This window comes from Diabrotica virgifera, chromosome 5, assembly GCF_917563875.1.
Source record: "Diabrotica virgifera virgifera chromosome 5, PGI_DIABVI_V3a".
Taxonomy (NCBI): domain Eukaryota; kingdom Metazoa; phylum Arthropoda; class Insecta; order Coleoptera; family Chrysomelidae; genus Diabrotica; species Diabrotica virgifera.
In genome coordinates this window covers 231,710,689-231,737,299 of record NC_065447.1, presented here as the reverse complement: position 1 = coordinate 231,737,299, position 26,611 = coordinate 231,710,689, and the positions used below count along the sequence as shown (strand labels likewise).

The following is a 26,611-nucleotide window of genomic DNA, read 5'->3' as shown; positions in this document are numbered from 1 at the left end:
TGACGAATATGAACCTATTGTTCATTAGCTATAACTCTGCTTCTACTGGGTATAGCGACTTGATATATAAACCATTTTTTTTTAAATTTTTTACAGGCTATATTTTTGCTAGGAATGTTTTTTTCGACAAAATACTTAATTTTTGAGTTATTGCGAAAAACTGTCTAAAAGCGTGGTTATTTTGTTGAAAAAATGAACATATTCACTGGCAAATAACTCGAAAAATATTGACTTAATGAAAAAACTCTATAGAACAAAAGTTACTTACAATTAGTGAGTTTATCCATTTCCGGACTTACTTTGGTCGTATATTTTTTCACCCCCAGAGCAAAAGCACACATCGGCACAATATCACTTTTTTTCTTTGACTTGTTAGCTATGTGTATGCCAAATTTCATGTCAATCCAAGCGGTTCTTTAAAATTTAGAGGTTTTGCAATATTTTACCGTTAAAGAACGTACTAAATGCACAATTATGGAGATACAGGAGCGGAAGTTGCCCAACAAAATAAACAAAGCCAACAGAATAGCAGGATATCTTAAACACACTATCTGGCGCAACACACATCTACGGACAGAAACAAAGGCCAAGATTTATAAGACAGTAGTTAGGCCAATTATGACTTACACTGCGAAAACAAGACCTGACACCACAAGGACAAAAAACTGATGGAAACGTGTGAAATGAAAATAGTCCGAGATATCACAGGAAAATCCTTCTGGGACATGCAACGTAGCACAGACCTCAGGCAAAACTGTAATATAGAGAACATAAATTACTGGACACTGAAAAGAAAAAAAATATTGATATAGCCATATAATCAGAATTGGAGAGGGAAGACTGGTAAAGAGAGCACGAGACAGATCACCAAACGGCCGAAGGAGTATAGGAAGGACAAGGAAGAGATGGAGTGACAACCTAGATATCTGATGAGGAGGCATCCAAAGATGGAACAGGCGCTAGCCTATTAAGGAAGCAAAAAGAAGAAAAAGAATAGGGTTAACTTACCATGTATTCATTTTCAGCATATTACTTAAACAGTAAAAACTTATACTGGCCACTTCGTGGTTTCTACTAAGTGAAAACAATTTTAGAAAGATTGTCTTTATACTACTCGGCAATAAACGCATAAATAAATTATTTTGTCTAGTACTTGTAAGTATATGTAAGACATCGAGACACTTCGCCAATTTTTGATTGGATCCTATTAGGAGGTATCCGAGATCTATTTGGACGAAACCTGGTATGAGGGTTTTATTGCGTTGCTAGAAATAAAAATAATAATTTTAAAAATCCAATAACTTTTTTATCCGTCACTAATGACAGGACGATATAAAGTACTTACATACAGGGTGTTTGGTAAAGAATGGGCCATAGCTTAACCTTAGATTCCTGAGGTTAAAATAGGTAGATTTAAGCTAACTTACCTTAGTACAAAAGTTGATAATAACCGAAATACAGGGTGTCAAAGGTAAAGTTTTATTTTATTTATTTTTGAATATTTCCTGACAGGCATGGGACAACACGAAATTTGGTAAGTGGTGCTGGTACTGTAGACCCTACTAAATTATCTTAAACAAACATTTTTGGCTACTACCAGAGGCGTACGACGGGGGAACGTGAATGGTTTACCCTTCCCAAATTCTACGCCACTGGCGGAATTACTATTTTAGTGCAATTTTTTGATTCTCCAATACTTTCTATGTAAATAACATACTCTTCATTCGTAACGATAAAGCCATTAGTTTTCGAGATATTTGATACTAATAACGAAGGAGCATAATACATTAAGGCGGGTTGACATTACTAGTGAATAACGAACGTGGCTCACGCTTACGTATTTTGCCCGTGCTGGTATTAGATATTTTATTATCTATTTTCAAACTCGAGCAGTACATTTGTATCTATGCATTGCATTAATACAAATGTACTGCTCGAGTTTGAAAATAGATAATAAAAGATCTAATACCAGCACGGGCAAAATACGTAAGCGTGAGCCACGTTCGTTATTCACTAGTAATGTCAACCCGCCTTTAATCAAAATAAGTGTGCGTTTTAATTTTTAACTTCAAATATCTCGAAAACTAATGACTTTATCTTTACGAATGAGAAGTATATTATTTGCATAGAAAGTATTGGAGAACCTAAAAATTATGCTAAAATAGCAGTTTCATCAGTGGCGTAGAATTTGGGAAGGGTCAACCATTCACTTTCCCCCGTCGTACGCCTCTGGTAGTAGCCAGAAACGATTATTTAACATAATTTAGTAGAGTGTACAGTGCCTACACTTTCTGCAAAGTATGACACGGATGTCAAATTATTTTAAAGTATTCTTTTTTTTTTTAATAATTTATTCTTTATTTGAAACTTTAAGAACTATGTGTGCCCGGTACTATAAAACTATTTGACATATCCTTATGATACTTGGCAGAAAGTGTAGGTACTGTACATCTTACTAAATTATGTTAAATAATCGTTTCTGGTTAATACCAGAGGCGTACGACAGGAGAAAAAGTGAATGGTTGACCCTTCCCAAATTCTACGCTACTAATGAAACTGCTATTATAGCATAATTTTTAGATTCTGCTATACTTTCTATGCCAATAATATACTCTTCATTCGTAACGATAGTTCATTAGTTTTCGAGATATTTGAAGTTAAAAATGAAAAGACACACTTATTTTGATTAATGTATTATGCTCCTTCGTTTTTAGCTTCAAATATCTCGAAAACTAATGGCTTTATCGTTACGAATGAGGAGTGTGTTATTTACATAGAAAGTATTGGAGAATCAAAAAATTGCACTAAAATAGAAATTCCGACAGTGGCGTAGAATTTGGGAAGGGTCAACCATTCACGTTCCCCCGTCGTACGCCTCTGGTAGTAGCCAGAAACGTTTGTTTAACATAATTTAGTAGGGTGTACAGTACCAGCACCACTTAACAAATTTTGTGTTGTTGTCCGATGCCTGTCAGGAAATATTCAAAAATAAATAAAATAAAAGTTTAACTTTGACACCCTGTATTTCGGTTATTATCAACTTTTGTACTAAGGTAAGTTAGCTTAAATCGACCCATTTTAACCTTAAGAATCTAAGGTTAAGCTATGGCCCATTCTTTACCAAACACCCTGTATATTTCACAAATTTGCGACTGTTTTGGATTACCGCTAGACACTCGACATCCAATGGTTCACTCTACTGTACAGAATAAGAAGTACTAAAGTAAATTGCTCTAGTAATGAAAATATGAATAAAAAAAATCCTTTTATAACCAAAAATACTAAATCTGTTGTAAAAGGTATATTTAAAAGTCCCTAAATAAGGGGTTAAATCACATAACAGAACGTTTTCGGATTAAAAGATCCATCATCAGTGTTAAAAAAAACCAATAGTCTGCATGCCTGAGCCACCAAAATGTTTTGGGTAAAAACCCTTTAAATGTTAAAAAGATTTAGAATTTACTACATACAGGGTGTTTCATTGGGAAAGTAACATACGTTAACTGTGGAAAGAGGACACGTAGGCAGTCTTAAAAATACTAAAATAAAAATAATGGGTCTTATTTCAATAATAACAAAGATACTGGGTTTTTTTATCTATTTTGCCATTTTCTTATTTGGTTCATAACTTTTTAAACATACTATATATTAACTAGTTTTGATGGGAAATAAGCCACAATTTTACTAAAAAAATGATTTTATTAACGTTTCGACGCCCAAATCGGGTGTCGTTTAATAATTTATAATTAATATTTTTTGTATTTTGACAACCACACCCGATTTGGGCTTCGAAACGTTAATAAAATCATTTTTTAGTAAAATTGTGGCTTATTTCCCATCAAAACTAGTTCATTGCAAAAATGCCACAAGGAAATAGCTTCAGAACAACATACTGTATATTTATTTGATATTTGGCACGAAAATATTCTTTAAGGTGTACAATCAATTAATTTATTTACAATTGTAAAAAATCCAGGACCGGATTAAAAAATATTGAAAAAATGTTCCGACACAAAAACAACACCCTGTACATTAAATTTTTTTAAAATAGATTTTGCATTTGAAAAAATATATATAACTAAATTTAGTGGTGTACTTTGAATTTTCGGCAAAATGATTTCTCTGGTCAAATTTTGAATTTCAATTCAGAAATTATACGAATTGCCAGAGCTCGAGGTAGAAAAAAAATTGAAATACCACTTACAACTTGTTAAACACACTATATATTTATTTTATATTTAACACCGAATATTCTTTAAAGTGTCCAATCAATTAATTTATTTACAATTATAAAAAATCCAGTTCCGGATTAAAAAATACTGGAAAAATGATCCGACCCAAAAAAACACCCAGTACATTAATTTTCTTTAAATGGATTTTGCATTTGAAAAGGGGATGAAAAACTAAATTTAGTGGTACACTTTTAATTTTCGGCAAAACGATTTTTCTGGTAAAATTTTGAATTTAAATTCTGAAATTATGTGAACTGCGAGATCTCGAACTAAAAAAATTAAAATGTGGCTTAATTTTAATTGATACCATTATTTAATCTAAATTGGTAAAATGTTAACATTTCAGTGTTTTTTATTATGGCGACAAATAATCCATAACAAATATTCACCTTTAATTAATGAATAATAAATAAAGAGTCCACAAAAAATACATAAATTTAATCAACTGACTGTCTTAAAAATTAAAAAAAAAACAGAAAAAATAACTTTTGGATATTTAAAATCCAAAGTTTATAACGAGGAAATAAATAGTAGGGAAGAACTTATTAACCGCATTCCAGACGCCTTCCAAGAAATGAAGAATAACCCTGACGAGATTAGGAAGTCAGTTAGACAAATAACAAAAGAGCAAGACTTTGCCTTTAACAAAGTGGTGGCCATTTTGAACAATTACTATAGTTTTAATAAATTATTTTTCAGAAAAATTTTTCTGTTTTTTTTTTTAATTTTTAAGATAGTTCGTTGATTACATAAAGTTGTGTATTTTTTGTGGACCCTTTATTATTTATTCGTTAATTAAAGGGTGAATATTTGTTATTAATGATTTGTCGCCATAATGAAAAAACACTGAAATGTTAACATTTTACTAATTTAGATTAAATAATGGTATTAATTAAAATTAAGTCAAATTTAAATTTTTTTAATTTGAGCTCTCGCAATTCACATAATTTCAGAATTCAAATTCAAAATTTTACGGAAAAATTTTTAGAAAAATAATTTTGCCGAAAATTAAAAGTATACCACTAAATTTAGTTTTTTATCCTCCTTTCAAATGCAAAATCCATTTTAAAAAAAATTAATGTACAGGGTGTTTTTTTGGGTCGGAACATTTTTCCAATATGTTTTAATCCGGCCCTAGATTTTTTATAATTGTAAATAAATTAATTGATTGGACGCTTTAAAGAATATTCGGTGTTAAATATAAAATAACTATATAGTGTTTTTGTTGTAAGTCGTATTTCAATTTTTTCTACTTCGAGCTCCCGCAATTCGCATAATTTCAGAATTCAAATTCAAAATTTTACCACAAAAATCGTTTTGCCGAAAATTGAAAGTATACCTAACTTAGTTTTTGATCCTCTTTTCAAATACAAAATATATTTTAAAAAAATTTAATGTACAGGGTGTTGTTTTTGGGTCGGAAAATTTTTCCAATATTTTTTAATCCGGACCTGGATTTTTCACAATTGTAAATAAATTAATTGATTGTATACCTTAAAGAATATTTGCGTGCCAAATATCAAATAAATATATAGTGTGGTTAAAAAGTTATGAACCAAATAAAAAAATGGAAAAATAGATAAACATCCAGTATCTTTGTTATTAATGAAGTAAGACCCATTGAGTATGGTATTTTGAGACCGCCTAGGTCTAAGTGTCCTCTTTCTACAGTTAACGTATGTTACTTTCCCAATGAAACACCCTGTATTGTTGATAAAATTTTGTGATGTTGCAAATATTCCTGAATATTACCCAGGACAATACAGGACTCTTCCCACGTGGTTGCAATGTAAGGAGGATTGAAACCTCACATATTGGAGTTGAAAGGCAACTCATGAGTTGCCTTTTAAGTATTTCTCTAAATGAATGTACAATACATGATCATTTAATATTGGGAAAATTTGCTAATAATTTTCTCAGAAAAGCAGACCGTTACGTCAAGGCTTTCATCCTTAATACAAAATAGTTTCAAATTTGTGAAATATACTACAGTTATAGAATAGCTATAAAAAATATGTATTAATTTACCTGGACTAGAAGTAACATCTTGATTAACCTAATGACGCTGGTTGCTATATTGTCTTCAAGCAGTGTGCTCCTTCTTAAAAGCACTAGAATCCTTTTAGGATCATCACAAAATACACGCACTATATCTTTGTCGTCTTTAAGGCTCTGTATCAAAGATTTGCTGTACTCACAAAGCATTCCTAATACTTCAACATCATCCATGATAACTATTATTCCAGACATAAATTTGCAGAGCTCAGTCGCCAAGTCCTGGTCTGCTGGTACACCAGGATTACAAATCAACAAACGTTTGAACATTCCACTGGTACTTGCTCTAGGTAACAATTTGGCAATCTCGGTTTGTAAGTAAAAGTCTTGGATGGTTGCGAAAATACTTGCCGCACTAAAATCATAAAACGTTTAGTAGAATTTGATTGCAAGACAGGACAAGACAGGACAGCAAGAAAAACTAATGAAGAAGTACTAAGGAGGGTTAATAAAAATAGAGAACTGCTAAAGACTGTTTGTTAAACATCGAAAAATGTCTTATATGGGACATACAGGGTGTTTCAGTAATAATTGTCCATATAGTAACTGGAGAAACCTTAGCACAAAATACGAAGATTTAACCTAAAACACTTAAATAAAATGTGGTTCCTTGCTGAGTTACAGGGTGTTTTATCTAAAAATTTAAAAACTATTTTTGCTCAGCATTTTAAAACTATTCGACGTATCCTTTTCATACTTGGCAGGTAGTATACGTACTATACAAACTACTAAATTATGTTAAACAAATGTTTCTGGCTATTACCAGAGGCGTACGACGGGGGAAAGTGAATGGTTGACCCTTTCCAAATACTACGCCACTTTCGAAATTGCTATTTTAGTTCAATTTTAGGATACTCCAATACTTTCTATGAAAATAATATACTCTTTATTCGTAACGATAAAGTCATTAGTTTTCGAGATTTTTGAAGTTAAAAATGAAACGACACGGTTATTTTGATTAATGTATTGTGTTGCTTCATTTTTAATTTCAAATGTCTCGAAAACTATTCATTTTATCGTTACGAATGAAGAGTATATTATTTACATAAAAAGTATTGCAAAATCAAAAAATTACACTAAAATAGCAATTTCTTCAGTGGCGTAGAATTTGGGAGGGGTCAACCAGCCACTATCCCCTGTCGTACGCCTCTGGTAGTAGCTAGAAACGTTTATTTATCTTAGTTTAGTAGGGTGTACAGTACCTACACTTTCTGCCAAGTATGATAAGCATACGCCAAATAGTTTTAAAGTACTGGGTACAAATAATTTTTAAATTTTAATCATATGAATCATTTCATAAATTAATCAAAATAACTGTGCCGTTTCATATTTAACTTCAAATATCTCGAAAACTAATGACTTTATCGTTACCAACAAAGAGTATATTATTTACGTAGAAAGTATTGGATAATCTAAAAATGGCACTAAAATAGTAATTCCTCCAGTGGCGTAGAATTTGATAAGGGTCAACCATTCACTATCCCCTGTCGTACGCCTCTGGTAGTAGCTAGAAACGTTTGTTTATCATAATTTAGTAGGGTGTATAGTAGTCGAACTTTCTGCCAAGCATGAAAAGCATAAGTCGAATAGTTTTAAAATGCTGAGCAAAAATAGTTTTTAAATTTTTAGATAAAACACCCTGTAACTCAGTAAGGAACCACATTTTATTTAAGTGTTTTAGGTTAAATCTTCGTATTTCGTGCTAAGGTTTCTCCAGTTACTATATGGACAATTATTAATGAAACACCCTGTATAGTCAGGGGAAGTCGATATAAAAAAATTACACTTTTATAAAAAAGAACTTTTTATAATAAAACCTTTTTATTATTTATAGGAAAGAATATAAAATAATTTAACGATAAAATGCTTAAAATTCCAAAAATTACACTCTAATAAAAATAGTTATTTATGAAACAGTTCGTGAAGTATTCGATATTTAGAGCACGAGCGACAACGGAGCGAGTGCTATAAATCGGGTAAGTTCGCAAAAAGTACTTTACGCACAGTTTGATACAATATTTTATCTATGATAAACAAATATAAAAACTGTAACTCTTCGTCACTGGAATTCACTTCTATTCTACAATTTTTAGAACTTTGACATTTAAAAATCCTAACTACTTTCAAACCACAAAACTGTCAAAAATTTTGTTGTAAGTCATTGCTGATATTGTCATCACCATGACAACGCGAAAGTTAAGGATATTTGATTATATGAAAGTGTGCCAAAAAACCCATTGAAAGTGTGCGAAAAAGTAAATCCCATTTAAAATACATTGTTACTTTACGCACACTTTAAACTCTTCACGCACTGCTATCTATAATGACAGTTTTCACAAACTGAAAACTTATACATAATATGACATAGAGTAAATAAAGTACTTTATAAAGTGACTCTCTATGTCGTATTATGTACAAGTTTTTAGTTTGTGAAAACTGTCATTATAGATAGCAGTGAGTGAAGGATTTAAAGTGTGCTTGAAGTAACAATGTGTTTTAAATGGGATTTACTTTTTCGCACTGTTTTTAACTTTCGAGTTGTCATGGTGATGACAATATGAGCAATGAATTACAACAAAAGTTTTAACAGTTTTGTGGTTTGACAGTAGTTAGAATTTTTAAATGTCAAAGTTCTAAAAATTGTAGTATAGAAACGAATTCCATTGACGAAGAGTTACAGCTTTTTTTATTTGTTTATCGTAGATAAAATATTGTATGAAACTGTGCGTGAAGTGCTTTTTGCGAACTTACGCAATTTATAGCACTCGCTCCGTTGTCGCTCGTGCTCTAAAAATTGCGTGCGTTCGCAAAAAGCATACTTCACAAACTGTTTCATAAATAAATATTTTATATCAAGGTTTTGTTATTGTACATGTACATATGTAGGACACAACATGACAAAATATGAATTTTTATTGGATGTATGTTATTTATAATTATGATTCTAAAAATTACACTAGTATAAAATAGTATTTTTTATCATACCAGGTTGTTTAAAATGGTATATATAATTTTAAGTATATAAACTTTTATAATTATTTATTAAAACAATTTAAAAAAAGATACGCAACAGCCGGGTTCCAACTGGGGACCTTTCGATGTGCAGTCTAATGCCACTGAGGCACCATCACTTTGTAGATATCGATTTATTGTACTTTAAAATATCATTGCATTCGTCACATTTTTAAAATAGTTTGAAATTAAAAAAAAAATCGATTTATCCATACAGTGTGATTGGTCAGTGGGGTAAAGCTTTGTAGATCCGTTATAAGTAATAGATAGTAATAAAAGTTAATAACAAAAATTGTAGCCAACTTTGATTACAGATTGATAATCAGTAATCGTAAATTGTAAGTTTTAGACAATTATTCAGTCATGGCTTACTTAAAATTTGGAAAGATTTAGACCCATAATTATTAATAATTTTGCTCTGAAAAATAAAAATATCTCGAAAACTAATAAATTTACACATAGGGAATGTTATACAAAAATTATAGTATAGTAATGGTACTTTTCGATAATGATATAAAATACAGGGTAATCTACTTAAAATTACTGAGAAAATAATGTATTTGCGTTTTGACTCACCCTGTATTCAATATAAATAAAATTAGCAAAACAAACATTTACGAAAATTTTGACAATAAATAAAAAAATATGACGTCAATAAACCATTGAAATTGTGCTTGCTTTTATTTATACATGTAGTTAAACTTGTTACGATTTTCATAGAAAATTGGTTATAACTTTGTAAATACCCCGTATAATATACCAAACCTTTATATTTTTGTAATCGAAAAGTTACAAAGATTTCGAAGATAAAATAAAATACAGGGTGTTCTATTTAAAAAAACATAAGTTTGGTCTGCCACTATGTTATCGAACACCCTGTAACATTCTAACTAATTTTGTAATATAAAGCTCAAATTTCGCTACAATTTTTGTTATTAAGTTTTATCGTTATACATTACTATACCGGATCTACGGAGCTTCACCCCACTATATAATTAATCACCCTGTATAATAGCAGTTAAATATTGCATTGTTAGCTAGTTCTAAGCTATCCTGAAAATTTCAGGTGTCTAGGTAGCCTAGAACTATTTTTAAAATGAATTACAAAATTTGCGGAGTCCGTGACACCAACCAAGCCAAGTATATAAAAAGATTGTAATATTAGTCCTGTCGCCAGGGGGGGTACAACGGCCTCGTTAATTCAGATGGACTTACCCAAGTTTTTTTTATGTATTTTGACCCGTAGAACACGAATTTTTTGGGTAACAGTTGATCCGGATGTCGATAAGATTGTTATAGACCAAGAACTTGAGGAATCAAATAACAGCGATTTTTGGCAAAACAAAACAATATTTTGTATTTTTTGGGTCATTTTAAGCAAAAAATATTTCTACAAGTTTTTTAGTAGGATGCACAGTTTTCGAGATAAACGCGGTTGAACTTTCAAAAAATCGAAAAACTGCAATTTTTAAACCCGAATAACTTTTGATTAAAAAATAAAATAGCAATTCTGCTTAGCGCCTTTAAAAGTTCAAGTCAAATTATGTCGGTTTTGATTATTTGCATTGCTAAAAATTTATTGTGTTATTGTTAAACAAAGCTACAAACCACTAGTGCGTGAGTGATGTTTCTATGATTTCTCATTTAAAATCGAACGAGTAGGTAGAATAGGTACCAGTGCAATCAAGACTATTTCTACGTTACATGCGTTAAAACGCATGTAAAAGCACGGGAAACCCTACGTGTTTATAGCTTTGTTAAACAATAAAAAAATAAATTTTTACCAATGCAAATAATCAAAACCGATATAATTTGACTTAAACTTTCAAATGCGGTAAGCAGACTTGCTATTTTATTTTTTAATCAAAAGTTATTCGGGTTCAAAAATTGCAATTTTTCGATTTTTTTAAAGTTCAACCGCGTTTATCTCGAAAACTGTGCATCCTACGAAAAAACTTGTAGAAATATTTTTTACTTAAAATGGCCCAAAAAATACAAAATATTGTTTTGTTTTGCCAAAAATCGCTGTTATTTGATTCCTCAAGTTCTTGGTCTATAACAATCTTATCGACATCCGGATCAACTGTTACCCAAAAAATTCGTGTTCTACGGGTCAAAATACATAAAAAAAACTTGAGTAAGTCCATCTGAATTAACGAGGCCGTTGTACCCCCCCTGGCGACAGGACTATATTACAACTGATCCCTAAATAGTCCTGTCGCCAGGGGGGGTACAACGGCCTCGTTAATTCAGATGGACTTACTCAAGTTTTTTTTATGTATTTTGACCCGTAGAACACGAATTTTTTGGGTAACAGTTGATCCGGATGTCGATAAGATTGTTATAGACCAAGAACTTGAGGAATCAAATAACAGCGATTTTTGGCAAAACAAAACAATATTTTGTATTTTTTGGGCCATTTTAAGTAAAAAATATTTCTACAAGTTTTTTCGTAGGATGCACAGTTTTCGAGATAAGCGCGGTTGAACTTTAAAAAAATCGAAAAATTGCAATTTTTGAACCCGAATAACTTTTGATTAAAAAATAAAATAGCAAGTCTGCTTACCGCATTTGAAAGTTTAAGTCAAATTATATCGGTTTTGATTATTTGCATTGGTAAAAATTTATTTTTTTATTGTTTAACAAAGCTATAAACACGTAGGGTTTCCCGTGCTTTTACATGCGTTTTAACGCATGTAACGTAGAAATAGTCTTGATTGCACTAGTACCTATTCTACCTACTCGTTCGATTTTAAATGAGAAATCATAGAAACATCACTCACGCACTAGTTGTTTGTAGCTTTGTTTAACAATAACACAATAAATTTTTAGCAATGCAAATAATCAAAACCGACATAATTTGACTTGAACTTTCAAAGGCGCTAAGCAGAATTGCTATTTTATTTTTTAATCAAAAGTTATTCGGGTTTAAAAATTGCAGTTTATCGATTTTTTGAAAGTTCAACCGCGTTTATCTCGAAAACTGTGCATCCTACTAAAAAACTTGTAGAAATATTTTTTGCTTAAAATGACCCAAAAAATACAAAATATTGTTTTGTTTTGCCAAAAATCGCTGTTATTTGATTCCTCAAGTTCTTGGTCTATAACAATCTTATCGACATCCGGATCAACTGTTACCCAAAAAATTCGTGTTCTACGGGTCAAAATACATAAAAAAAACTTGGGTAAGTCCATCTGAATTAACGAGGCCGTTGTACCCCCCCTGGCGACAGGACTAAAAGGCAAAATAGAGGACCGTAGAGGTGTAGGACGAAAACAGGTTTCTTGGTTAAAAAACATTCGTGAATGGCCTCAGATATCAAATGCAGGACAATTATTCCATATTGCGGAAGATCGAGAAGCCTTGCAATGGTAATCGCCAACGTCGGATAATTCTGATAATGCACGTGAAGAAGAAGAAGCATTAGAGTGAAGAGAAAATAGAAATAGGACAAGATACATATATAATGTCTGGTTTATAGAGTCCTGCGCCTTCCGGTTCTCAGTCTTCATTCACGTCTATCGACCAAGTCCCCTTAAGTATCCTCAAGAATATGGAGAGTGATTAGAGGACAAAGAAAGGAGATGAACAAAGTAATAAAAACAAAACACATGCAGAAGAAAACATGGGCAGACTACTTCCGATATGTATTTGCTAAAGGTGACGATAATGAACCTCCAACACCTGACGTGACGACAAACGAAGAAATAAACATTGAGGAAGGAAGCATTCAGGAAATACTTCCTGAATGCATGATGTCATCATGATGGTTTACAACGTATGCTGCAATTTAATATTAGTGTAGGAAACAGAGGTTGAATCTCGCAAAATGGAAACAAGTGCGGTTTTATTTTTTTCTGGTATATAAAGGGGTCATTATTATGAGACTAACATTTTCTTAAAAAATTATGCTCCGGAACCCCCTTTTCATCCATTTAAAGGGGGTAATTTGTGGTTTTTGCGAAACGTAGCCCTTCCTGTACGTTTTACAAAAAATTTACTTAATAGTAAAATGAAGAGAACTATTTTTCCTACTATTTATTTCCAGACAGATATGCCTATCCCCCACCGTTTAGCGGGGGTGACGCCCCAAATTTGACAAATGTTTAAAAAGATGTTTTAAAAAAAAATTATTTTTCCCTAACTGTAATGAAAATTAAGAAGAAACCCTGCGGCAATTAATCACAAATAAGTGGCTGATTTTTTGGTATAGGTTTCATTTAAGAGCAATTGTAATTTTTTTAATCACAGGGTGATACATTTTAAAAAACCCCTTTTTATACCATCTGAACCGCTTATGCTAGAGTAAAAAAACTTTCAGCGATTATCCATGTACTGGTGTTATTCACAAATTTGTATAATACACCCCCATATTTTCCCCGGGACCAACCCGAAAAAAGGAGAATTAATAAAGAAAATAATCAAAAATTGATTTTGGGCCACCACTGTGGCTTTAGGGTACAAAGAAAATAAAACATGCATAGGTCATAATGTGTAGCAGACAGTGTGTTCTTTTATTTTCCATAAGTACGTTATCAATAAAATGAATAGGTGACGAAAAAAAAAACAAAAACTGGAGCCCGCCAAAGCATTTCTGAGGTTTACGGCGCCTCAGTTTTGTTTTAAAAAATGCATAGGTAATGAGAAAATCGTAAAAACATGCTCTCCAAGGGATAGGGGTAGTTTCTGCAGATTATTTTCAAGGATAGGTGTACTTTCCGCAGGGATGTTGCAATAATCATATATATTTACGAAAAACCCTATTGATTGAGCATATATCCATATGGGTCATCATCATCATCATTATCTTTGCCTTATCCCTATGCGGGGTCGGCTTCCCTAATTGCATTTCTCCACACAATTCTATCTTGGGTCATATCAATGTTAATTCCCTTTACCAACATGTCCTGCCTTATCGTCTCCCCCCAGGTCTTCTTTGGTCTTCCTCTCTTACTCCTTCCAGGAATCTACACTTCAGCTATTCTTCGTATTGGGTGATTAACGTCTCGACGTTGAACATGACCAAACCATCTTAACCTATGCTCTCTCATTTTGGTATCAATTGGTGCCACACCTAGACTTCCCCTAATATACTCATTTCTAATTTTATCCTTCTTTGTCACTCCACTCATCCATCTAAGCATTCTCATTTCCGCCACATGCATTCGTTGTTCCTCTCTCGTTTTCATTGCCTAACATTCAGTTCCGTGCATCATAGCCGGTCTTATGGCTGTTTTATAGAATTTTCCCTTCAGCTTCATTGGATTTTTTCTGTCACACAACACACCACTCGCTTCTTTCCACTTCATCCATCCAGCCCTAATTCTACTGCATGCATCTCCATCTATTTCTCCATTACTGTATAATACCGATCCTAGGTACTTAAAACTATTGCTTTTCACAATCATTTCACCATCCAAAGATGCCATTTTATTTGTAGTAACTCCATCTTTAAATGAACATTCCAAATACTCTGTTTTTGTCCTACTAAGTTTTAAACCTTTTCCTCCAGAGCTTGTCTCCACTGTTCCAGTTTTTGTTCTAAGTCTCTTTCACTATTTCCTGTTAACACTACATCATCAGCATACATTAGGCACATACTACCCTGTAGTTTCGCTGTTATCTGGTCCAAAACTAATGAGAATAAATAAGGACTAAGCACCGAGCCTTGGTGCAATCCTACTTTCACCTGAAATTTATCAGTCTCTCCCATACATGATAGACTCCTTTCTTATTGAGTGCCCACCACAGAATCTCTCGAGGAACTCTATCATATGCTTTCTCAAGATCAATGAATACCATATGAGCGTTGGTCTCTTTATTCCTGTATTTTTCCATCAGTTGCCTTACAATGAAAATTGCATCTGTTGTTGATCTGCCCTGCATAAAGCCAAATTGAATATCGGATATTTCGGTTTCTTCACGTATCCGTCTATCAATTACTCTCTCCCATATTTTCATGGTGTGGCTAAGTAGTTTTATAGCCCTGAAGTTTGTGCATTGTTATATGTCTCCCTTATTTTTGTAGACAGGTACTAATATACTGCTTCTCCATTCGTCTGGCATTTGTCCAACTTCCATAATTCTATTAAATAGACCTGCTAGCCAACTTATTTCTGTCTCTCCCAATGCTCTCCATAGTTCCCCAGGAATATCATCTGGTCCGACTGCTTTTCCTTTCTTTATTTTTTGAAGCGCTTGAGCCACTTCCTCGTTTGTTATTCTAGTAATCATTGCTGTTACTGTCTCCGTTAACTCCACAGGCTGTCTGTCAAATTCTTCATTTAATAAACTGTCAAAATACTTTCTCCATCTCTTTTTGACATCCTTTTCGTGAATTAGTATTTTATTATTTTCATCTCGGATACATCTAATCTGATTAAAATCTCTTGCTTTCTTTGCTCTCTGTTTGGCTATTTTATATATCTTTGCTTCGCCTTCCCTGGTATCAAGTTGTTCGTATAGGTTTGAATACGCTTCTGCTTTAGCTTTTGTCCATATGGGCCAAAAAGCAAAAAAAATTTTTTTTTCAACCCCCCTTTATTTATTTTTTTTTTGGCTACGGGGGTTGTTGCATCAAGAAATCTCTTTTGGTGTCCATGCATGGGTAATAAGAACGTGCACAAAATAATATATGAAGCATTTTAATAAAGGGCATGGTGTGTGAAGAATTCCAAGAAAATCACTTTCTTTATTAATTCTCCTTTTTTTGGGGTGGTTTCGGAAAAAATATGGGGGTGCATTATAGAAATTTGTAAATAACACCAGTACATGGATAATCGCTGAAAGTTTTTTACTCTAACATAGGCGGTTCAGATGGTATAAAAAGGGGTTTTTTAAAATGTAACGCCCTGTAATTAAAAATATTGCAATTGCCCTTAAATGAAGCCTATACCAAAAAATCATTATTTATGATTAATTGTCGCAGGGTTTTTTCTTGATTTTCCTTACAGTTAGGGAAAAATAATTTTTTTAAAAACATCTTTTTTAAAAATTTGTCAACTTTGGGGCGCCACCCCCGCTAAACGGTGTGTGATAGACACATACTGTCGGGAAATAAATAGTAGGAAATATAGTCCTCTTCATTTTACTGTTAAGTAAATTTTTTGTAAAACGTACATGAAGGGCTACGTTTCGCAAAAACCACAAATTACCCCCTTTAAAGGGATGAAAAGAGGGTTCCGGAGCGAAATTTTTTAAGAAAAAGTTAGTCTTATAATAAGCACCCCTTGATATACCAGAGAAAAAAATAAAACCGGACTTGTGTCCATTTTGCGAGGTTCAACCTCTTTTTCCTACACGATATAACCGTTAAAAAATTAACATGTTAATTTCCCCACTAAAGACAAAATGCATTTTTAACAGCAAACCTACTAAGATGTAAATTAGAGCTGGAGCATCAGATAATAGAACAAGTGATGGAGTTTAAATATCTAGACATCACACTATCTAGCTACGGAAAGCTCGAAATAGAACTGAAAGATCAAGTGAATAGCACAAACAGAGCCGCAGGTTGCCTAAATGAAACAATATGGAGACATAAAAAAATCGGAAAAGAAATGAAAGGCAGAATTTACAAAACAGTCATCAGACCAATAATAACATACGCGACAGAAACACACCCTTACACAGAGAGGACAAAAAGAATGCTAGAGACAGCAGAGATTAAAACCCTTTCCTCAGAGATAAAACCCAGAGATAAAACCGAAAAATCGATGGTCAGACACTATGAGACAGAGTTAGAAGTACACATATATGACGGAGATGCAAGATGAGGCAACATTAATAACTGTGTAACAGAAGAGGAGCAAGGGAGTAGGAATGGAGCGGTCAGGAAAAGAAGCAAGGTGACTAACCTACGATTTAAGAAGTCTAAATAAAAACTGGATGAGAACTGCGCAACAGAGGGGTTGGAAACGAAAGGAAGAGGCCTATGTTCAGCAGTTGACTGTTGAGGCTGTATGATCAACAGAAGAGTAGAAGCAGATCAAAATTACAACTTACCTTAAAGCAATTCTGTCCTCAACACTATAGTCTGTTACAACATGGAACAAAACATTCTGAGCTTTAGAATGAACAATACACTTTCTTAACACATCATTCTCATTATTCTTTAGCCAAAAACAAATAACTTCCATTTTAATGGGTCGAGTTCCTTTCCGTAGGATCCAGTTTAGCTGGCTAATATGTAAAGATAATAAATCTTGAAATTCATAAATGCGTCTCTCCATAATTATGAGCAGGTCGTCGCCCAAAATGCTATTAGTTTGGTTGAAACATTCTGGTAGGATATAGGGGTAAATGTAACACATAATTTTAAGCATTTCTGTTTCCAAGTTGTAACGTTTGAGTGAATAAATCAGCGAGGCTATAACCTTCATAATTTTGTCAGGTATCCACATGATTCTAAAAAAATATAAGCCACAAACGAGTGTTATTTTATTACTAGGATCATTGGTAAAATAAAATTCCCTGCGCCGCTGAAAAAGAATTCGAGGTGCTGGAAGAAATCTGGCAACACTGCCTTACACATCAACTCTCCCTCTCTCTAACCCACCACTTTTCCTCGCTGCATTGCTCAGTGTCGGCCAAGCAGCCTTGAAAGATGGAGTAAAAAGATTTTATTAGCTTATGAGTTTCTCAAGGTAACACTGTCAAGTTTTTTTAGTTTTATCTAGTTTTGACTTTTTGATACCACTCAGAAGTCAAAACAACGAATTTTTTTTGTAAAAAAGGGTGAAAATTAACATATTTATTATTGTTAAACAAAAAATAAGCATACAACAAAAAATATCTCGACAGCTTTACCTCAAGGAATGTCTAAAGAAAATATATACAAAATTCCAGGTGGGTCGGTCAAGTAGTTTTTGAGCTATAATGTCTACAGCCTTTGAAAAAAGGAGTTTTGAGGAAAACGGGTTTAAAGTATTGTTAACTTTTATTTTCAATTTCTTTTTTGTCTGTCAAATGGTAAAGTGATGGACACCGAAATATGTTTTTAAATCGCGGAGTAATTTACAAAAGAAAATAAGAACAGCTTATTGACCATTTCTCACTACGCTCAAGCGCGTTGACACGAACTTGCTATAAAACGAGTCGAAGGTAGGGAGGTAGGGAGATAGTGTTAAATAGCCCTAGCTTCGATTCGATTTGCAGCAGGTTCGCGCCAGCACGCTTAAACGTAGTGAACAACGGTCAGCAGCTGTTTTTATTTTCTTTTGTGAATTACTCCGCGATTCAAAAAGATATTCCGGTGTGCATCATTTTATGATTTGAAAGACAAAAAAGAAATTGAAAATAAAAGTTAATAAAAATGTATAAACATTCTCAACATTGTAACTAAAGAAAGTATTCCACCTGTTGTCAATCTGGTGGTACGGAGGCGATATTTATTGTCGTTTTCTGCGCTGCTTCGATTGATAACTTAGTTTGTTTTAAAAGTTAATACTTTAAACTCGTTTTCCTCAAAACTCCTTTTTTCAGAGGCTGTAGACATTGTAGCTCAAAAACTACTTGACCAACCCACCTGGAATTTTGTATATATTTTCTTTAGACATTCCTTGAGGTAAAGCTGTGGCGATATTTTTTGTTGTATGCTTATTTTTTGTTTAACAATAATAAATATGTTAATTTTCACCCTTTTTACAAAAAAAATTCGTTGTTTTGACTTCTGAGTAGTATCAAAAAGTCAAAATTAGATAAAACTAAAAAACTTGACAGCGTTACCTCGAAAAACTCATAAGCTAATAAAATCGTTTTGGATTTTTTGTTTACCATGATTCAATAATGAGTTCTGATGTCCACCGCAAAATTCATTATATTTTGAGGTGTCTTTTAAAAATTTGCCACTGTTGGCTTATTTTTCAGTATTTTTCCTTGAATTTTTTCTTGAGTAATCTATGAACTGTACTGAATATGCCTATTTAATTTAAAAATAAAATAATTCTACCATACTTTCAAAGAAAAATGTGTTTGGAATATTGATTTCAACCCCTTCGGCCCCCCTTAAGGATAGCTATGACACGATTTTGATAGGCAATCTATACTAGAAATATTTGTCTATGTATGAAATTTAATAAAAAAAATTGTTTCATTCGGCAAGCAGATGGGTACATTTTGACCTCCTATTCGGATCTCGTATCTACTATTAGATCAATTTTCAGCTTGCCACAATGGATTGTCACGTGGATTGCATCTTAAACTTAGTCTCAGTTAAGACGTGCTTAGATAGAAATCGAAAATTATGGATCTATAAGCTGAGCTGAGCTAAGCTGGAGCTTAGATTTGTTAGTGCAACCAGGCATAAGACATTGATTAGATTAATAAATACTTACTTGTTTTCCAAGCAAAGGACATAGCATATTCTCAGAAATAAGTCAGGATCTGAATTTGACCATTCTGAATAATCAGTTGACAGTAATATTAACTTTCTATAACAACTATTCCAGTCATCAATACAAGTTTGTTTAGTCAGTACCAGCGCAAGCAGTTTCGTAGAACCGTCCCTTAAATTTTCTTTGGCAAAAAAGTTAATGAGGATCTCGAAGTGCTTTGCTAACGTTGCGATACTGTAGTCCAACATTTTGGCCAGTTCGATATTATGGATTGGTACTTTATGTTTTAAGACAGAAATTTTGTAGTATACAAAGTATAGAGTTTGCATTAGTCTCAACAAAACTTTCTCTTCATATTCCTGCAATTAAATAGAAATATTAATATAGGTATATTTCGTCGTATTCTGCCAGTTCCCAGGCAACCAAGTGACGTCAATAACGTCGAGGAAGCGTCAGTTTTTGGTTGAATATGTACACGTGTTTTAACATTACGTCATATAGACGTCTTTTGTAGGTGATTTTAAATACGTAAGATTAATGACGTTAAAATACGTTTAAAAAACGTTTTCATTTCAGACAGCCTAAGTCTGACGTCACAAAATTGGGCGGAGCTTGTTGACTTTGGATCCAAACGGTTTCGTTTATAACGTTAAATGGCCATAAGAAATTTTTCATTTATTGTTTACGTGCTTTGTTTGGTAAAATAAGATTTTTCATTTAGATATTTAGTTGAAGAAACATGGTAATTAAGAGATTTTTATTCGTTTTGCTCAGGTGAGTTAGTTTTAATGCCGTAATTCTTCTTGCAAACTTTTGAGGTTATGTTTTTGGTGTTTATTTTCTGTTAATGCACTACAATAATTATTTGTTATCGAGTTTAATTAAATTAATTTTTAGCCTTCTAAGATTGCTTTAGCAGTTTACAAGATTTAGCTATGAGATGGTGAAGAAAAATTATGCTCATGTACTACTGTATACAGGTATTCCCAACAATGAGTTGTTCATGATTCTTTTTGATTTAATGTACAGCGTTTAATTAAGATATTATGCTGGATAATCTGTTAATAAATTATTTATTAGTTTGTACGTTGTTTCAGTTTTGATACAGTAAGTATATGTAAAAAGTGAAATATTGCATTGAGAGTTTAGAGAGTCTTCCATTTGGTTTTACTTTTAGCCTATGGTCTAAATTTAAAACCGATAAATGGAAAAATTGCTATACCAACAATACTCATACGAATAATTATTGTGTATTTTTAAAACTATAAAATGAAAAATAAATCTAATAAAACTACCTAAAAACTACGTTTTTGATACCACGTATTTGAAACGTGATAAAAATGACGTCAATTATGGTGGCTGGTGGGACAAATTCACGTGACTTTCGACGTCGAAAAAATGTGATAAACTGACGTGGTTTGGTGATAATTAACGTCTTTTCAACGTTTTGTAAACGTTATTTGGTTGCCTGGGTTATGACCTATGAAATGGAGACCATGACACTTACAGAGGTATCAGCCAATAGATTAAGAACAACACAGAGTGCGATCGAACGAGCTATCTTAGGAATATCTCTGAGGGAACATATACGAAATGAAGACGTGCGAAGCAGGACGATGGTGGAATATGTAATTGGAAGAATTGCGCAAATAAAATGTAACTGGGTAGTTCATGTGGCACGGCAAAACAGAGAAAAGTGGACGAGAAACATTGTACATTGGAGACCACGCCATCACAGTCGTAGTAGAGGAAGACCACAAAAACGATGTAGACGACATCAAAGCAAAAATGGGCAGAAACTGGCACCAAATAGCACAAAATGGAAAAGAATGGAGAACTAATGGAGAAGCCTTTGTCTAGGAGTGGATGCAAACAGCCTGAAGAAGAAGAAGAAGAAAATATTTACATAGTTGGGTATTTACCTATACAGAGTGGACCAAAAGTCTCAAAACGCCTAATTATCTCTTAGTACTATTAATTAGTACCTACCCGTTACTTATCGTATGAAGGATACAGACCGTCCGGTCTGACGATGGTCTGTATCCTTTATACGATAAGCACCCCTTTTGATTTTCGAGCAGAGAAGCCATGTTGCTCCATAAATTAAATCCATTAACATCGACCTAATAGTGTCGTTTCATCAATTTAATAATAATTGAAATAAAAGAAAGACGTACTCACAATCATGATTGTGAGTACGTCTTTCTTTCTTTCTTTCTTTTACTTCATTTAAAATGAACTCACATATGCAACCCATTCAACATTTAATAATAATTATTTAAAAACTATGTAACATCAAAGCTTTATTATTGTTTATCTACACAGTCTAGTTATACAATGGCTTTATTATTATTGGTCTAGTTATACAATGGCTTTATATACAGACATATAAGTAACATAGGTAGGTACTAGTGGGCTAGTTTCAACTACAAATTAGAATTGTTTGTAGTGTGACATTTCTTTCTTTGCAATTCGGAAGGGCCCAAAGTGTGATACGTGGAGAAATCGGAGAGAAGAGGATATGGGACTAATGATGAGGGGGAAAAGACCTCCGAAACCGGTATAGACTCTTCCTGCACTCTCCGATTTAACCAGAGTATTATGCAGCAGCTGCATTTTCGTGTTGCAAAGAAATTGAAAATGTTTATACATTTTTAATTCATTTACTCTTTTGTATTAGTATTAAGGAATCTTTCTTGTTGGAACTTTTACCACGCTGAGCAGATGAGTTGTGAATTATTTAAAATTCTCTCATCTTAATTTCCTCGGCATCCTGTTTGATTTATAAATTTTGTAAATCTCAGGAGGTGTAACCAAAGAAAGTATTCCACCTGTTGTCAATCTGATGGTATGGGAACGATATTTATTGTCGTTTTCTGTGCTTTCGATTGATAACTTATTTTGTTTTTCGGTAGATAGCTCTAGTTCATCCGTGGCATTTCTTTCTTTGCAATTCGGAAGGGCTCAAAGTGCGATACGTGGAGAAATCAGAGAGAAGAGGATATGGGACTACTGATGAGGGGGAAAAGACCTCTGAAACCGGTATAGACTCTTCCTGCACTCTCCGATTTAACCAGAGTATTATGCAGTTGCTGAATTTTCGTGTTGCAAAGAAATTGAAAATGTTTATAAATTTTTAATTCATTTACTCTTTTGTAGGAGTACTTATTAAGGAATCTTTCTTGAATCTTGTTGGAACTTTTACCACGCTGAGCAGATGAGTTGTGAATTATTTAAAATTCTCTCATTTTAATTTCCTCGGCATCCTGTTTGATTTATAAATTTTGAAAATCTCAGGAGGTGTAACCAAAGAAAGTATTCCACCTGTTGTCAATCTGGTGGTATGGGAACGATATTTATTGTCGTTTTATGTGCTACTTCGATAACTTACTTTGTTTACAAATTAGAATGTTTCACTGATGATGATCTGATAAGATCGAAAACGTTCTGCAAATTTTATAATCAATTTGGATGATAAATATCTAGGAGTAACATTTGATAAAACTGGAACTGATGACAAAGAAATTACTTCCAGAATTATACAAGCAAAAAGAGCAATCCGATGTCTCAATAATATTCTTTGGAGTACTCAAATATCGAATAAGAGAAAATTTAATATCTACGAGACTATGATTAAGAGTAGTTTATTATATGATGCTGAAACTTGGAGGCTTACAGAAAAAAACAAAAACAAAATTGAAGTAGTGGAAATGGATGCAATCAGAAGGTCATTACGTATATCCAGAAGAGAACATATCAGAAATGAAGACATTAAAAATCGAATGGGAATAGAAGGAACAATAATGAAAGATATAGAGAGAAGACAACTGATCTGGTATGGACACGTAAACAGAATGAATGACGAGAGACTTCCAAAACAATGTCTGGAATGGCAACCTCCTGAATATCGGAAGCGAGGGAGACCGAAAGTTAATTGGACCACCGGCATCCGGAAAGCGATGAGCGCGCGAGACCTCAGGGATGACCTGCGGCAAAATAGGAAAGAATGGAATTTGGGAATCGGACAACGCCGCAAGACGTTCTAAACCGATCATATATATATATATATATATATATATATATATATATATATATACAAACAACTAGTTTATTAGGGTTGCAGTCAGAAGGTTGGCCAGGATGTTAAAGAAACACTCTTTTGACTTTTTGTCTAGCTTTCGGAATGGTTTTATTCCTTTTTCAAGACTCTGTAATATAGATAAAAAGAAATATGTAAATTTTTATAAAATATCACAATTCGTCAGTTCAACTTACTAGTCGTTGAGATTATTTAAAAGCTTTATGACCCTCAACAATACTAACACAAACATAGAATACAGAAAATAATGGACAAAATACATTCTAAAATTTGGTAAGGATGGTAAATTTTTATATTTATTCTATGACATCTTTTGATGGTGTGTTTTAACTCTGATACATAGAGAACAGAAAGAAAAAACAGTCAGATTAAAATGTAATTAGGTGTTTTTAATATTGTATTTATTTTCAAAAAACCAATAGGCCCATACTGGGTAATTTTTATTTTTAAATCTGTCTTAATGGTATGCAACCTGTTATGCACACAGATGTATTGTGTAGTGCATATGTATAAGAAATATTTATTTTATTTTTGATGTTTTTCCAGTAAGTAACAATAAATATTGCTCAGTTTATCTATGTCAGACTTTTTATTTATGCAAGACTTACTGGATTTTATCAAACACATTTCCAAGAAAACACGTTTTGAATGGTTTGTTTCTTTGGCCAAAATACATGAATCTTCGAAATCAAACTCATGTTTCAAAGTTAATGCATGTTCTGTAAGTGCACATGCATTTATTTTATTGGTTTTTATATCACTACGATGTGAGATCACCCTACTGTGGAAATTGCGAGATGTTTCCCCGATGTATACGTTGTTACAATTGGAACACGGTATGGAATAAACAACATTCGAAGACTCTTGTCTTGTGAAGGGATCCTTTGTTTTTGAGTATAACTTAGATACCGTTTTCACGTTCCTAGTTGAAATTTTTAAGCCATTAACATTTCTGAAAATGTTAATTAGCTTAGGTGTCAGAACTGGAATGTAGGGCAAGGAACCAAAAGTTATTTTAGGTGGTATTACTGATGTGTTGTCGCTGTCTGTCAATGTCAATTGTCGGACCTCATTATTATGAAAATTTTGTTTACCAGAAAATTGAGAAGGAAAAGGAGAACCGAAAATGAGTTTATTTAAAAGCCCTATGGGATATGAGTTCTCTAGTAGTATAGATCTCAACTTTTTTAGTCCCTTGTCCCTGAAATCAATGTGCGACAAGTTTGTAACCCTACTTTTTAAGGCCAAAACCAAGTTTGTTTTCATCCTAGATGGATGTTGAGAATGAAAATTTATGAAACGGTTACTAAAACAAGGCTTACGATACCACTCCGTCCTCAGAATGCCATCACTGCCACGATGAATAAGCATGTCCAAAAAAGGAATCATATTATCAGCCTCCCTCTCAACTGTAAACTTTAGGTGTTCACATTGGGCATTGAAGGTGTTTAAAACATCAGATACTTTGTTTTCAGGGACCGACAAAATCAAATCATCTACATATCGCTTAATAAAAGGTATGTGAAACGGTATCTTTTCTTTACAAGTTGTTATAAGTTCATCCAAAACAAAGTTACATAGGATGGGGGATATTTTGCTACCCATTGGAGTGCCAAAGATTTGTTTAAAAAAATTACCATTGAACAAAAAGATGTTGGAGTCAAATATGAACGTTAAGATTCTTATGAAATCCTCTAGGATTTCATAAGAATCTTAACGTTCATATTTGACTCCAACATCTTTTTGTTCAATGGTAATTTTTTTAAACAAATCTTTGGCACTCCAATGGGTAGCAAAATATCCCCCATCCTATGTAACTTTGTTTTGGATGAACTTATAACAACTTGTAAAGAAAAGATACCGTTTCACATACCTTTTATTAAGCGATATGTAGATGATTTGATTTTGTCGGTCCCTGAAAACAAAGTATCTGATGTTTTAAACACCTTCAATGCCCAATGTGAACACCTAAAGTTTACAGTTGAGAGGGAGGCTGATAATATGATTCCTTTTTTGGACATGCTTATTCATCGTGGCAGTGATGGCATTCTGAGGACGGAGTGGTATCGTAAGCCTTGTTTTAGTAACCGTTTCATAAATTTTCATTCTCAACATCCATCTAGGATGAAAACAAACTTGGTTTTGGCCTTAAAAAGTAGGGTTACAAACTTGTCGCACATTGATTTCAGGGACAAGGGACTAAAAAAGTTGAGATCTATACTACTAGAGAACTCATATCCCATAGGGCTTTTAAATAAACTCATTTTCGGTTCTCCTTTTCCTTCTCAATTTTCTGGTAAACAAAATTTTCATAATAATGAGGTCCGACAATTGACATTGACAGACAGCGACAACACATCAGTAATACCACCTAAAATAACTTTTGGTTCCTTGCCCTACATTCCAGTTCTGACACCTAAGCTAATTAACATTTTCAGAAATGTTAATGGCTTAAAAATTTCAACTAGGAACGTGAAAACGGTATCTAAGTTATACTCAAAAACAAAGGATCCCTTCACAAGACAAGAGTCTTCGAATGTTGTTTATTCCATACCGTGTTCCAATTGTAACAACGTATACATCGGGGAAACATCTCGCAATTTCCACAGTAGGGTGATCTCACATCGTAGTGATATAAAAACCAATAAAATAAATGCATGTGCACTTACAGAACATGCATTAACTTTGAAACATGAGTTTGATTTCGAAGATTCATGTATTTTGGCCAAAGAAACAAACCATTCAAAACGTGTTTTCTTGGAAATGTGTTTGATAAAATCCAGTAAGTCTTGCATAAATAAAAAGTCTGACATAGATAAACTGAGCAATATTTATTGTTACTTACTGGAAAAACATCAAAAATAAAATAAATATTTCT

General features: G+C 33.0%; 1 protein-coding gene across 1 annotated transcript in view; it reads right to left on the bottom strand.

Moving 5' to 3' along the window:
* LOC126884711 (uncharacterized) overlaps positions 1–26,611 on the bottom strand; it is a 54,275-nt gene that overhangs the window by 10,715 nt on the left and 16,949 nt on the right. Inside the window, exons 5-8 of the mRNA XM_050650833.1 lie at positions 19,635–19,993; positions 17,305–17,706; positions 6,261–6,642; positions 1,009–1,265 (exon numbers count right to left, since the gene is read on the bottom strand). Of these exons, the coding sequence (XP_050506790.1) occupies positions 1,009–1,265; positions 6,261–6,642; positions 17,305–17,706; positions 19,635–19,993 (1,400 nt within the window). The remainder of the gene's footprint in view (positions 1–1,008; positions 1,266–6,260; positions 6,643–17,304; positions 17,707–19,634; positions 19,994–26,611) is intronic.